Here is a 14,398-nt window from a genome sequence, read left to right as displayed (position 1 = left end):
ACGCTGGAATCATGCCAAATGACAATTATATTTGAATACTATTGACTAAGCAGCATTTAGTGAATGGAAATGTGCTAACTCTTGTTTCCGCCGGATTTGCGTTCCTTCCAAGATTGAATTGTAACTCCTCGCGTACACTGGAACTAAATAAGAGGAGATGACTATGAATTCAGATTCAATCTATCCGTCGAGTACAATCATTCCGGAAAAACTTTGTAATTCGCAAATCATCACACCGTTAACTTTGAGCAAGTATGACAGAAGATGCACAGACCAGGAGGTGTTGCAGTCGAAGCGGAGATGAATGCACTTATTTAACGTGGCTGTTGGATTCACATTTTTTTTCGGTGTAATCCTGCGACAGCCGCATTCTCCATGCACCAGGAAGTCGGGCAAACTCGCGAAGAGGCGGGTCAGTGGGTGGGGCGGAGAGCTCGCTCGAGTTACCTACCCAATGGTTGCAGGCAGCTGCGCTTGTGTGACGGCAGGCGGGTTTCACCCAGTCAGCAAGTCCTGTCGTCCTAGTGAAACTGGTCCTCGGAATAAAGCGAGCGGTACTTTCTCTGGGTTGGAGACAATTTGTTTCCGCAGGTTAAGGTACCTCTCTTTCTGCACTCGCAAACCCACGAGCGTTTGAGGAGGGTGTTTAATTTTATGAGTAGCTTCGGGGAAGTCGTGCTAACGCTATTAATTAGCAGGAAATTCTTTAATGCACTTGGCAGCGTTGGCGCTGGTTGGAGATGATGCTGTTGTGGGCAGTATCGGTTGCCTGCTGGCTGCTGGCGGACAGCAGGATTACCAGGCGCTCCGCCCGCTGTGATCGGACGTGCGACATCTCCCGGTGTCCCGAGCTGCCTTCCGAGTGCTGGTCGGGACAGGTGATGGACTCGTGCGGCTGCTGCCCGCTCTGCGCCGCCGGCGAGGGCGAGTCGTGCGGCGGCCGGACGGACGAGGCCGGCTGCGGCGAGGGGCTCAAGTGCTCGGTGCCGCCGCCCGCCCACATGGGAAAGAGGAGGATCAAGGGGGTCTGCGTCTGTGCTAGCAGCGAGCCGGTGTGCGGCAGCGACGGCAGCACCTACCGCAACGTCTGCCATCTGAAGGCGGTGAGCCGCCGGGCGCAGAGCTTCAACCAGCCGCCTGTCATCTTTATCCAGAGGGGAGCCTGCGGACTGGGTAAGCGATGGACTGGTTGGTCCCCCTTATGAGCAGTTAGAATAATAAGTATATATAAGTATAATAGCATGTCTCTATATCTGCTTGATCATGTCTTAACAAGGAATGCATGACCTTTTATTGTGTACTTTGCTATCGGCGATGATCAGTTCCACCAATGGAGATTACGATGGCGAATTTGTAGATACCAATGGAGAATGCACGAGTCAGGGTATGCTGCATCCTGATATTTTATGCATACACGATTTCATAACATTGAGTTATAAGTAGATATGCACTGTGTATTTGGTAGGCTTTAAGTTTTCTGTGTTAGTGTGCATAGAACGTGGCTGTTTCAAATGTAGACCTCTGACACTTTTTGCTCTTGTTTAGAAAATAAAGCCAATTTATCCCGAAGTGTGAATGAAGGTTCAAAATACAAAGTAAATTTATTATCCATGTATGCATATGCTACCATGTCCTGACGAAGGGTCTCGGCCCGAAACGTCGACTGTACCTCTTCCTGGAGATGCTGCCTGGTCTGCTGCGTTCACCAGCAACTTTGTGTGTTATATAAAAACCCCAGATTCGTTTTCTTGCGGGCATATTGGATAAATCCAATCGCCATAATAAAATCAATGAAAGACCGCACCCAATGTTCAACCAGTTCAACCAATGTGCAAAAGAGAACGATCTGTGCAGATACAAAAAGGAAATAATAAATAACTCGAACATAAGATGAATATTCCTTGAAAGTTAATCCATAAATTGTGGGAACAGTTTGGTGATGGGGCGAGTGAATTTATCCCCTCTGGTTTAAGGACTTGATGGGAGCAGGGTAATGACTGTTCTTGAACTTGGTGGTGTGAGTCTTGAGAATTTGTCTCCAAGTATAACCTTTTATTCAAGTCAAGTCAAGTTTATTGTCATTTAACTATATCGATATATATAACGTATATAGCCATCACGACTGTACATTTTTCCACAGATGCTGCCTGGCCTGCTGAGTTCCTCCAGCATTTTGTGTGTGTTGCTTGTATATAGAAACGAGGCAACCTTTCTCTGAACCAGGGTGTAAAACACAGTAGTATACATAACACACGATAACTTATGAAGGTGAATCACACATAAATAACAACGGAAAGTGCATTAATATTACATATTGAAGGTACGGAACAGATTAACCGTTTCGAATATGATGCGGCAGGGAGCTCGGAAGGCCAGTGGCCCGGGGGAAGAAACTGCCATTAAAACAGGATGTTTTTGTTTGTCTTCAGTCTGAACAACCAAGGGATGTGTACTGCAGGGATTAAACAAATTTAATTCCTGAAGTTAGCTCCAGTAAATGAACTCGCCCCCGAAACTCAGCACTTTTGTACTAATTAATGTGCATTAACCTTAGGCTACAAAGAAAAGCACAATAACACAACACCCATTGCTCAGAGTCGGATCAAGTGGCCATTTTCCTGTCCTGGACATTAGATGTACTTGTGTCTAAATTTTCATTCTAATGGTTTCAGTAGAATCGAGTGAGTAGCCGATCTTCTGCACGTGATGGACTAATTGATATCAGGAGTTTTAAAATCAGAGCTGTACGTGGATAGCCCAAAATTATTGAGGTATAAATTATTAAGGTGTATTGTGCAGATAAGTTTAACTGAAAGCAAGTATTCAGTTGTGGCCTGTTATTTTTACAATATGAAGTTGTGAACTGAAGCTTGGCGCTATTTAACTATCACCTATTGACTATCTCTCCAGATTCTTTACTTGGCTACTACCCGTCAACCATCAGGCACTCGATCAAAAGGGGATAACTACGTTCACTTGCCCGTCCATTGAGATGTTCCCACAGCCAATGTTCTCACTTTAAGGACTTTTTAACTTGTTATTTCATGTCCTTGTTATTTATTTATTTATTTATATTTGCATCTGCACAGTTTGCTGTCTTCTGGTTGATCTTTCATTGTTCCTGTTATCTTTACAATTTTCTAGATTTGCTGAATATGCTCACAGAAAAATGAATCTTGGGGTTGTATGTGGTCACATATATGTATTCTGATACCATTTATGTATTCTTTGTACTTAAGCTCTGGCAAAGTATACATTAAAATAACACAAGTTCAGTTGCCTGATTTGATGGATTGTGAAGAAATTCTGGGAAAACACTGTCCATAAAATCTAAATATTATCTGAACAGGGTGTGTTGTGGCAGGAGATTCTTGGCATTCATTTCTACACTGCTTTTTATGATAATCATCTAATTGGATTGAAGAATCTCATAATTGGAAGTTTCTTGCGCTGACAGTGAGGCCTTTTATCTGCACGTTCTGATCAAAATCATAAATTAGGTATTTCATTTACTTATCTTGAAGGTTTCATCACTCTTTGGGGTATGTGCTTATGTCGTCTGTCCAAAAAGAAGGAAGCCCATAGTAACCCACTGCATAGTTGGTAAGTGCTCCTGCGACCCCACACATGGGTAAATCAATGAAAAAGTAAGTTTCTGGAGGAACTCAGTGAGCCAGGTGGCATCTGTGGAGGAAAGTAGACAGTTGACAGATGAATTGTCACGACGCAAACTGCTGCCTGTCCATTTCCCTCCAAGATACTGCCTGATTCACTGAGCTCTTCTATTTTTTTTTGCTCCAGATTCCAGAATCAGCAGTCTTTTGTGTCTCCAGGTAGATAAGTTACCTGGGATATATGCCAATAGTGGGTGATGATCTCATAAAATACCAGGGAAACATTGCTGCTTGTCTTTGATCCAGAACCCATGCTTTCATTGTCATTTCATATTCTGTTATGATATAAAGGAAACCATTTGGCCCATTAAATCAGTACTGGATCTTGGACCAATCCTATCAGTCTCATTCCCTCCCCCCCCCCCCCACTCTGCTCTGCTGGGGAGAAGCTGACAGTGATGCAGGTGGATGCTTCCCTGGTCTCATGGATTCTTGATTACCTGACTGGAGGACCACTGTATGTGTCGTGTGCTTGCAACACTGTGTGTCCGACAGAGTGATCAGCAGCACTGGGGCTCCAAAGGGGACTGTCTTGTCTCCCTTTCTCTTCACCATTTACACCTCGGACTTCAACTACTGCACAGAGTCTTGTCATCTTCAGAAGTTTTCGGATGACTCTGCCATAGTTGGATGCTTCAGCAAGGGAGATGAGGCTGAGTACAGGGCTAAGGTAGGAAACTTTGTCACATGGTGTGAGCAGAATTATCTGCGGCTGACTGTGAGAAAGACTAAGGAGCTGGTGGTAGACCTGAGGAGAGCGAAGGTACCGGTGACCCCTGTTTCCATCCAGGGGGTCAGTGTGGACATGGTGGAGGATTACAATTACCTGGGGATACGAATTGACAATAAACTGGACTGGTCAAAGAACACTGAGGCTGTCTACAAGAAGGGTCAGAGCTGTCTCTATTTCCCGAGGAGACTGAGGTCCTTTAACATCTGCCGGACGATGCTGAGGATGTTCTATGAGTCTGTGGTGGCCAGTGCTATCATGTTTGCTGTTGTGTGCTGGAGCAGCAGGCTGAGGGTAGCAGACACCAACAGAATCAACAAACTCATTCGTAAGGCCAGTGATGTTGTGGGGATGGAACTGGACTCTCTGACGGTGGTGTCTGAAAAGAGGATGCTGTCCAAGTTGCATGCCATCTTGGACAATGTCTCCTATCCACTACATAATGTACTGGGTGGGCACAGGAGTACAATCAGCCAGACACTCATTCCACCGAGATGCAGCACTGAGCGTCATAGGAAGTCATTCCTGCCTGTGGCCATCAAACTTTACAACTCCTCCGTTGGAGGGTCAGACAGCCTGAGCCAATAGGCTGGTCCTGGACTTATTTCATAATTTACATACTACTATTTAACTATTTATGGTTCTATTACTATTATTTATGGTGCAACTGTAACGAAAATGAATTTCCCCGGGATCAATAAAGTATCACTATGACTATTTCCTTGTTACTTATTTTATCTCATGTACCCACTGACCTCTTCACTTATTCCCCTACTACCCACTTAAACTTGGGGCAGTTCAGTTATGTGCCATGTCGAATGTCATTGGCGATCATGGTCTTTTCCATGATTGCTCTTGGCAAATGTTTCTACAGAAGTGGTTTGCCGCTGCCTCCTGGGCAGCGTCTTTACAAGGCGGGTGGCCCCAGCCATCAGCAATACTCTTTCGAGATTGTCTTCCTGGTGTCAGTGGTCGCATAACCAGGATTTGTGACATGCACCAGCTGCTCATTTGACCATCCACCACCTACTCCCATGGCTTCAGGTGACCCTGATCCAGTGCTACACCTTGCCCAAGGGGTGACTTGCAGGCTAGTGGAGGGAAGGGGCACCTCCCACCTACCTTGGTAGAGATCTATCAACCAGCACATCTTTGGGAAACTGATACATCTGGTGGAAACCTATGTGATTACTATGGAAACGCCATTACAAACTCCATGCAAGTAGCAAAAAAGGTCAAGATCAAATGTGAGCTGCTGGAGCCATGAGCAGTACAGGGTATGTGTGTGTGCCCTTTATCTCCTAAACTGCAATCCTATTGGCCATCAGATACCTTCAGTGTTTCTAAATACACCTTTTAGGAGGCATCAAATTGTACTTGAGTAATTTAAAAAAAAAAAGTAATCAGTGGCAAAAATAATTTTAAATGCATATTATGATACTAGCAAATACTATATTTTAATGTTTAAAATAAGACCAGCATTTTCTCCTCTACATAATCAGAGAGTTAATTAAGGTGAATGGTGTTACCGTCCATATACCAGCCTTCCCCGACCTGTAACTGAGGGCCTGACTCTGATGTGCATCTTTACTTTATCAGAATAGTGTTTCACTAATACGAATGGCCAATGGCCAGCCAGCATATGTCCTCCCATTGCTGTTAGCTTTCAGTTCTCTTTTGAACCGCATGTAATCAGACAGCATGATTTAGAGCAAAATGCAAAGGATATAATAAAACATTTTTTCAAAGAAGTGCTAAGCATGTTTGACGGCAGTTTTGCTGCATTCGCAAATGAATCAAAATTGTTGCGGGGCCCCCAATTTCTGGAGGCATTCTTTCTTAAAACCTGAAAGCTGTGCAAGAACTAGCTGGAGGCAAAGGATAACTGGTCAATGGCATCTAATAAATTTACCACGGGATTTCCTCTCTGCACCCTTGTGTGGTGAGATGATGAGCCAGATCTTTACAAATTAATTAACGATTCATTAACTTAGTGATTGACTGAGATACAGTGCGGAGTAGGCCTTTCCAGCCCTTCGAACCCCTGATTTAATCCTAGCCTAATCCCGAGACAGTTTACAATGACCAATTAACCTACCGACCAGTCTGTCTTCGGACTGTGGGAAGAAGCCCAAGCAGCCAATGTGAAACGTGCAAACTCTTTACAGACAGTGGTGGGAATCGAACCCAGATCACTGGTACTGTAAAGCGTTGTGCTAACCACTACGCTACCATGCTGCCCTTTCTCTCTGATACAAAGAAAAAAAATGAGCTGATCCATGGATTCATCGCAACTGCCATCCTGAATGCATTTGATCAAAAGTATTTAGTGTTCAAAAGTGCAACTTTGAATTGAAGTTGAACATGGGATTTGCAAATGTGACTTTTAGGATTTGCCAGTTATGAAATGACTCAATTTTCTTTAAAATTATTTAGCAGTACCCTAATTCAAAATGACCACATTTGTATGAAAGTCTGTGGAAAATGCTGAGATGAAATCATTCCACAGAACATTTTAAAAAATAATTTGCTTTCTCCACTGGCTAAATGGAAACTTGATGTTATTTTTTTAAAGAGCATTTGCAGATTGTATTGTAATATTGAAATTTAGCCAAATCTCATCAGTTCTGAGTGTTGTTAAGCCCAGCAATGGGGTATGATCTGATTTTTTAAATTTTTGTTTTGGTTTGAGCAGTTACTATTTAATCTGAGTGTTTTTATTGTTGGCTATTAATAACTGCATACAGTCTGGCCTACCTAATCCTTCATGATTTAAAAAAAAACACAACACTTCAGTTATTTTACATAGTTTTGAGATAACATCATAAAGAGACTTTGAACTTCAATACTTGGCTCAGATCATGCAGATACTGCATGTTGAAGCAACTGAAAGTCAGACATCAATCTCAAAACTGGAGTGAGTGGAAAACATGAAGTAACAGTGCGTGTAGGATTTTCTATATACTATTTCAGAGGGTGTACACGCTATACCTGTACAAATACAAAAGACTGTGTCCTCTAAGTCTCACAGTATTATAAGCAGCTGAAAATACTGAGTAAGTTGAGTATCTTCTGTGCAAAAGCTTTTTTCCTCTTGTGGGTGCCCGATCTATACATTCTTTATAAACAAATTAAGTGCTTATTCCTTAGTACTCTGAATTGAGTGTAATTATTTATCTTTCCTATACTTCAGACTGTAGGAAAATTAGTCTCACTCACTGGTAGTTGAGATAAAAAGAAAGAAGCAGCACAGAAGAGGTCAATGGTGTCCCATTTGTGGTAAAATTTGTACCGAATCAACTGATTTTACTTTTCAAATAAATATAAAGTGCTGTGCAAAAGTCATAAACATATTTATGTAGTTGGGGTGCATGAGATTTTTGCACAGTATTGTATTTGTCAACATGGAGCAGATATTTCATGAAATGTTTTTCTTTGCAGCAGCAGTACAGTACATAATACAATACAGTGCAATACATAAAATTGCTACAGTACTATGCAAAAGTCTTAGCCACAGCCACATATAGTTTTAAACTGAAGTAGGGCAAATTACAAAGGCATTGGGCAGGAGCCAGGAAGAGTTAATTGGGACCATCTTTTCTCTGGCAAATCCATATCAGTCACGTGGAGGGTGTTTAAAGATCAATTGCACAGAATATAGGAAAGGTACGTTCCTGTTAGAAGGACGACCGAGGATGGAAAGATAAGAGAACCTTGGGTGTCCAGAGAGGTGATGAATTTAGTTGAGGCAATAAAGGAAAAGTATGTAAAGCTTCAGGAGTTAGGATCAAATGAAGCATACGAGTAGAAAGAAGCCAGAAATAAACTAAAGAAAGGAATTAGGAAAGCCAAGAAGGGCCGTGAAAAGAGCAAGAGGCTAACTAGTGAAAGGGTGGGACCACTCAAAGATGCAGAGAATGTGAGTGAGGTCCTTGATGAGTATTTTACTTAAGTGTTTACCAAGGAAAAGGATATGGAGGACCAGGAGATCAGTGCTGAGTGTATAAATATTTTAGGGCATTTAGAGGTCAAGAAGGAGAAAATATTTGGCCCTCTAATGAGTATTAAAGTGGATAAGTCCCCAAGGCCTGATGGGATTTACCCCAGGTTATTGAAAGAAGCTAGATGAGATTGCTGGGGCTTTAACCAGTATCTTCCTGTCCTCTCTAGCCAAAGGTGAGGTCCTGGAGAACTGTTGAGTGGCTAATGAGGTAAACCTATTTAAGAAGGGAACGAGGGGAAAATCCTGGGAACTATAGACCTGTGGGTCTTGCGTCGGTTGTAGGGAAATTGCCAGAGAAAATTCTTGGGGATAAGATGTATGAGCACTTGTAAATCCATGGCCTAATTGGGGAGAGCCAGCATGGCTTTGTGCAGGACAAGTAGTGTCTTAACAACTTGATTGAGTTTTTTGACAAGGTGGCGAGAGAGATTGGTGAGGGTAGGGCAGTGGATGTTGTCTACATGGATTTTAGTAAGGCATTTGACAAAGTCCCTCATGGGAGCCTAATCCAGAAGATTAAGATACATAGGATCTGTGGTGAATTTGTTGTTTGAATTCAAATTTCGCTTGTGCATAGAAGATGGAAGGTAGCAGTTCAAGGGACGTGTTTGAGCTGGAGGTCTGTAATTAATGGTGTTCTACAGGGCTGTGCTGGGACCTCTGCTGTTCGTGATGTATACAAATGACTTCGATGAAAATACAGATGTGTGGGTTAGTAAGATTGCTGATGATACCAAGATTGGTGGAGTTGTGGATAGTGTAGAAGAATGGCAAAGAATACAACGTGATCAGCTGCAGATATGGGCAGAGAAATGGCAAATGGAGCTTAACCCAGATAAATGAGGTGTTGCGCCTTGGTGGGGCAAATGCAAGGACAGAGTACACTGTTAAGGGCAAGGTCCTTAATAGTGTTGCTGAGCAGAGAGATCTTGGGCTCCAAGTTCACAGCTCTTTGGAAATGGCTATGAAGATCAAAAAGCTGGTTCAGAAGTTTTACGGAATGCTCACTTTTATTGAGGCATTAAATTCAAAAGTCGAGATTATGTTGCAACATGTAAAATTCTTGTTTAGCCACATCTGGAGTATTCCATGCACTTCTGGTTGCCCCACTACAGGAAGGATGTTGAGGCTTTGGAGAAGGTGCAGAAGAGGTTTCCCAGGATGCTGCCTGGATTAGATGCCATGTGCTACCATGAGAAGTTGGATAAACTAGGGTTGTTTTCTTGGGAGCACCAGAGGCTGAGGTTTGAGATTGAGAGGCAGAGAGCAGATGGGGAGTATCTGTTTCTTGGGGTTGTATTGTCTAGTACCAAGTGAGAGGGGGTAGGTTCAAATGGGATGTGAATGGTGGATGTCTGGAATGCACTGTCTGGTATAGTGGTAGAAGCAAGTACATGAGAGGCTTTTAAGAGACTTTGGATAGGCCTATGGATATAAGGAAGATGAAGGGATTTTGTATGTGGGAGGGATTAGTGTTTGGATGTTTTTGATTTGCTTTTCAGCTGACTAGCATAGCATTTTGGGCTGAATGGCCTGTTCCTGTGTTGTACTGTTCGATGTTCTATATACATATGTGCCTGAGACTTTTGCACAGTGGTGTAAAAATGCCATACAACATCTGAAAAAGCAATAACCTTTGACTTGTTCTTAACACTATGTGTTAGCCACTCGGCTGCCTTTAAATGAAGATGCCTGCAACCAAAGCTGCCACATCATGGCTGATGGTCACCCAGCAGGAAATTCTTCAATACGTTCCATTTGGCCCTTCAACGGTATTGCAATTGCTGCAATTTATGGCATCTTGTTTTAAAATGTCGATGCTCTAATTTTGTTGATTTAAACTGAATTTGAAATCCGAAAGCTGTGGTCAATGATCCAGCAAGTCTTCATTTAAAGGCTTCAGAGTGGCTAATACGAGTTTCCTGCCTTCGTTGGAATCACTTGATGTCATGTGACATTCTGGTATTTACAAAGTAGTCCTGTTATAAAGATGCTGATAATGTTATATGTAGTCCTTAAGTCTTTTCATGGACCAACAACTGATGGTAAACTATCAGTCGCTACAAAAAAAAGCCAATCTTATGGATGCATGTTGTATTTTTATTATGTAGATATATCACGCCACAATGAATTTTGCTGTTTTGTCTTGTATTAGTATATTCCAAACACTAGTACTTTGTGAAATGTGTGTGTTCTTTGAGACTTCCTAAATATGTTTCGTTGCTCAAACAGTTGACTTCAATGCTGTCAGATGTCAGAGATCTTTTGCAGCAGACTCCGAACAGCAGAAGGTGTCAGAAAAGATGAGTCCTTGACATGGTGATCACGGTACTAGGACGATTGCGTCCTGGACGATTGTGTCCCACTCATTAGCGTCCCTGGACATTTGCGTCCTTTTTTTTTCGCCCTGGGCATTTGCACCCCACTATATGTAACTATTACTGAGTAACAAACCCCGTGTTATATATGCTAAGCCTCTTATCTCAGCTTAAAAAGTAACCTTCTAATCAATTAGTGTAATTGTAGGCAAATGAGGGGTGCCTCGTTTGCGACTGAGCTACTTATAAACAAACTCCCACATGTTTCCTGTTACAATTTGGCTTTAAATTTACTTTTTTTTCAGAAACTAAGCTATGTCACAGTTCTTGAAATCAAGCAAAGGTGGAAATATACTTGTTGATGACGGAAATTTTATCCATCACTATCATAAGGAAAATGCTGCGGGCAGGAAAACTTACTGGTGATGTGTGGTATGATCCTGCAAAGCAAGAGTTCATACCGAGAGCGATGTAATAACAAAATGAATTAATGAGCAATTAGAGCAAAAGAATTGATTTTAGAGTTGAAAGAAACTGCAAAATCCTCACAAGAACCAACAAGACATCTGATTGGAACAACTTTGTCAAAGCATGATGAATTTTCAATGGCAGAAATGCCTTCTGTCTCACAAATGGGGAGAAATGTTCGTTGTTGGAGACAGAAAGCACAAGATGCTCCATCTATACTAAACCAAAGATGTAATTACAAAATACCAGAAGAATATTGTATTCACCCCATTGGACAAAGGTTTCTTGCAATTGATACTGGCATAAATGATTAAAATAGAATGCTCATCCTTGCTCCTGAAGAGGGTTTGGATGACTTGACACATCACAGAATTGGGCAGCAGATGGCACTTTTAAAATTTGCCCAAAAATCTATTATCAATTGTACTGCATCCATGTCCAAGATGGTACATTCAGTATTCCCCGTGTTTTTGCTCTTCTACCCAATAAGACTAAAGAAACATATGACCGCCTATTCACTCTTTCGTTGCAGACTCACCCTCAACTTAATCCCAAATTAGTGCTAGCAACACACATCAAAGTTGCTGGTGAACACAGCAGGCCAGGCAGCATCCCTAGGAAGAGGTACAGTCGACGTTTCGGGCCGAGACCCTTCGTCAGGACTAACTGAAGGAAGAGCTAGTAAGAGATTTGAAAGTGGGAGGGGGAGATCCAAAATGATAGGAGAAGACAGGAGGGGGAGGGATGGAGCCAAGAGCTGGACAGGTGATTGGCAAAAGGAATATGGGAGGATCATGGGACAGGAGGCCCAGGGAAAAGGAAAAGAGGGAGGGGGGATAAAAACCCAGAGGATGGGCAAGGGGTATTAGTGCTGATGGATTTTGAACTAGGAGCAAGAAAGAGTATAGCAGAAACATATACTAATGCAACAATAAGCTCATGTATTTTCCATTTGTCAAAATCCATCTTTAAGAAAACATGCGACCTCGGTTTAAGACAACGGTATAATGAAGATCAAGGATTCAATTTAAAAATTAGATGTTTCTCTGCATTAGCTTTCCTTCCAGTAAATGATGTGGTAGCAGGCTTTTTGGATCTGAGTGAAAATCACGACTTGCCTCCTGAATTCATCGCATACTTTGAAGTTACATACATTGGCCACGCAAGAGGTAGAAGTGGGCACAGGATTGCAGCAACCTTTTCCATTGCATCTTGGAATGTTCATGATCGAACAATGAATGACTTGCCTAGATCTAACAATAGTTTAGAGGGGTGGCATAATGCTATCCAAAATTCAGTTGCTTGTCAACACCCCTCTGTTTGGAAATTAATTGATGCGTTGAAGAGGAAGCTATGGCCACAAAGAAGAAAATTGACTAGCAAAGAGGGATTATTGTCCAACCAAGAAATAAGAATATCAATAAGCGCCTTCAATCGTTAATTGCACGTTACAATCCTGAGGACAAATTAAGTTTCTTACGAGGGGTAGCCCACAACATGCATACTTTTTAAGTTTGGACTTATAAACTAATTTTTTAAATCAATAAAATGCATGCTACAATCCCTTTTTAAATTAATAAAACTGTTTTTGATAAAAAAAATTACATAAATATGTAAAATTATATCCTTTATGAAATATACATGTATTGGGACACAAATCTAATATGAGACATACATATATTGAGACACAAATGTCCAGGATGCCAAAAAACCGGATGCAAGTGTCCAGGGACGCATTTGACCGGGACATAGTTGTCCAGGACGCAATTGTCCTGGCACCGGCGATCACTTGTGGTGGGTTGCTTTGGGTTCCTTGACAAGCATTGATGCCTTGTCACTGACTACAAATTGTGGCCTTTTAGCTTGCAATTTAATGGCAGGAATTCATCTGAATTTCCTAATTAATACTGTGTATATCCCAAAGACATACAAATAATTTCCAAACGTATTTACTGCATGTACGGCGTAAATCCCCTGGTTGTTACTCACATCTTCAATAGCTGAATAAATGAAGTGGAAAGCAGTGGAGTATGTCACATTATTCAGGCAACAGCTAAAGTTTTTCTTTGAAATCCTATTGAAGCACTGTATTTTCCAAATAATTTGAAGGTTCAAAAAATTGGTTCAAAGATGATTTCTGCTTAATTTTTCATTTAAAAGCCTACTCTGAAACAAAACTAACCATTTGTTTTTCTGTGTCGGGTAACTGTCTCGTTTTGATAGCAAGGGCAAGGAATCAACTGCAGAGATGTTGAAAGACCTTGGCAGCTAGAATGAAGGATTAGGTTTAGACACGTGGTGAAGGCAGCAAGCAGCCAGGCAAATGCATTTCTTCTTATCCTAGGGGGAGTGGAACATTTTTTAATAATTTGAGGCTTCAGCTATTCCTTATTAGATAATAGCATTGGGTAGAGATAATGCCTTAAGCAGAAATTGGAGAATATGATAGAATTTATGGAATTAATAATGAAACTAATTTCTCAATGGTAGAAAATTAGATGAAATGAAATAGACAAGTAAAGGATAAATTTAGAATGTGTGCATGAGAGACTGGCTTGGTTTTGTAGTTACCATGGTAACACTGCATACCTCATGCTTGGACATAATTTAGTTCAATATTTTCAGTACAGTTTTGAAGGTGTACTTCAGTGTAGGAGGTGCCAATTTTAAACTAGCTTGAGATGCCAATTATCTTCAGATCTGTGGAAATGCTTGAGAAGCTGGAAACCTAATTAGTATAAAAAGCACAGGAGGAGTTGGTTGGCTATTCGTGCCTGGCCTGGCTCTTTGCCATCATCTTACCCCACGCTCTGTAATTTTCTGCTTTTTAACTGTTCGTCCAAGTTTTTAAAGTTATTTTTCCACCTGTTTTTATAATCCTTTTTAAGTCAGAGTATTCTAGATGAATGTATCTTGCTGGATAAATAATATTTATTCTGTCCTTTTCCCTACTTGTTAAAGCGGCTGAATTGAACTCACATCACTGGTGTTGTAATGATGTTAGCCTAAGCATCACACTATCCATGTTAGTGTGTGTTTTGTTCTATTGTGCTAGTTTTAAAGAATCTGTAATGAAATTTCTCTGAGGACAAAGCAATCATACAGGCTTGTTGTGGCCAGTAATTGCATGGTAGCTGTCTGGTCGTTCCTCTTGGCATAGAAATGTCCAGATACATCTAGGATTAAGCTGATGCGTTTTGGAGCA

At 41.5% G+C, this 14,398-nt stretch overlaps 1 protein-coding gene across 1 annotated transcript in view; it reads left to right on the top strand.

Moving 5' to 3' along the window:
• Positions 1 to 484: 484 nt before the first annotated feature.
• The window catches only part of htra1b (HtrA serine peptidase 1b), a 73,956-nt gene continuing 60,042 nt past the window's right edge, over positions 485 to 14,398 (top strand). Inside the window, exon 1 of the mRNA XM_072239485.1 lies at positions 485 to 1,173. Coding sequence (XP_072095586.1) covers positions 741 to 1,173 — 433 coding nt within the window. The 5' untranslated portion in view covers positions 485 to 740. The remainder of the gene's footprint in view (positions 1,174 to 14,398) is intronic.

This window comes from Mobula birostris, chromosome 21 (genome assembly GCF_030028105.1).
Source record: "Mobula birostris isolate sMobBir1 chromosome 21, sMobBir1.hap1, whole genome shotgun sequence".
NCBI lineage: Eukaryota > Metazoa > Chordata > Chondrichthyes > Myliobatiformes > Myliobatidae > Mobula > Mobula birostris.
This window is presented reverse-complemented; position numbering and strand designations above follow the sequence as displayed.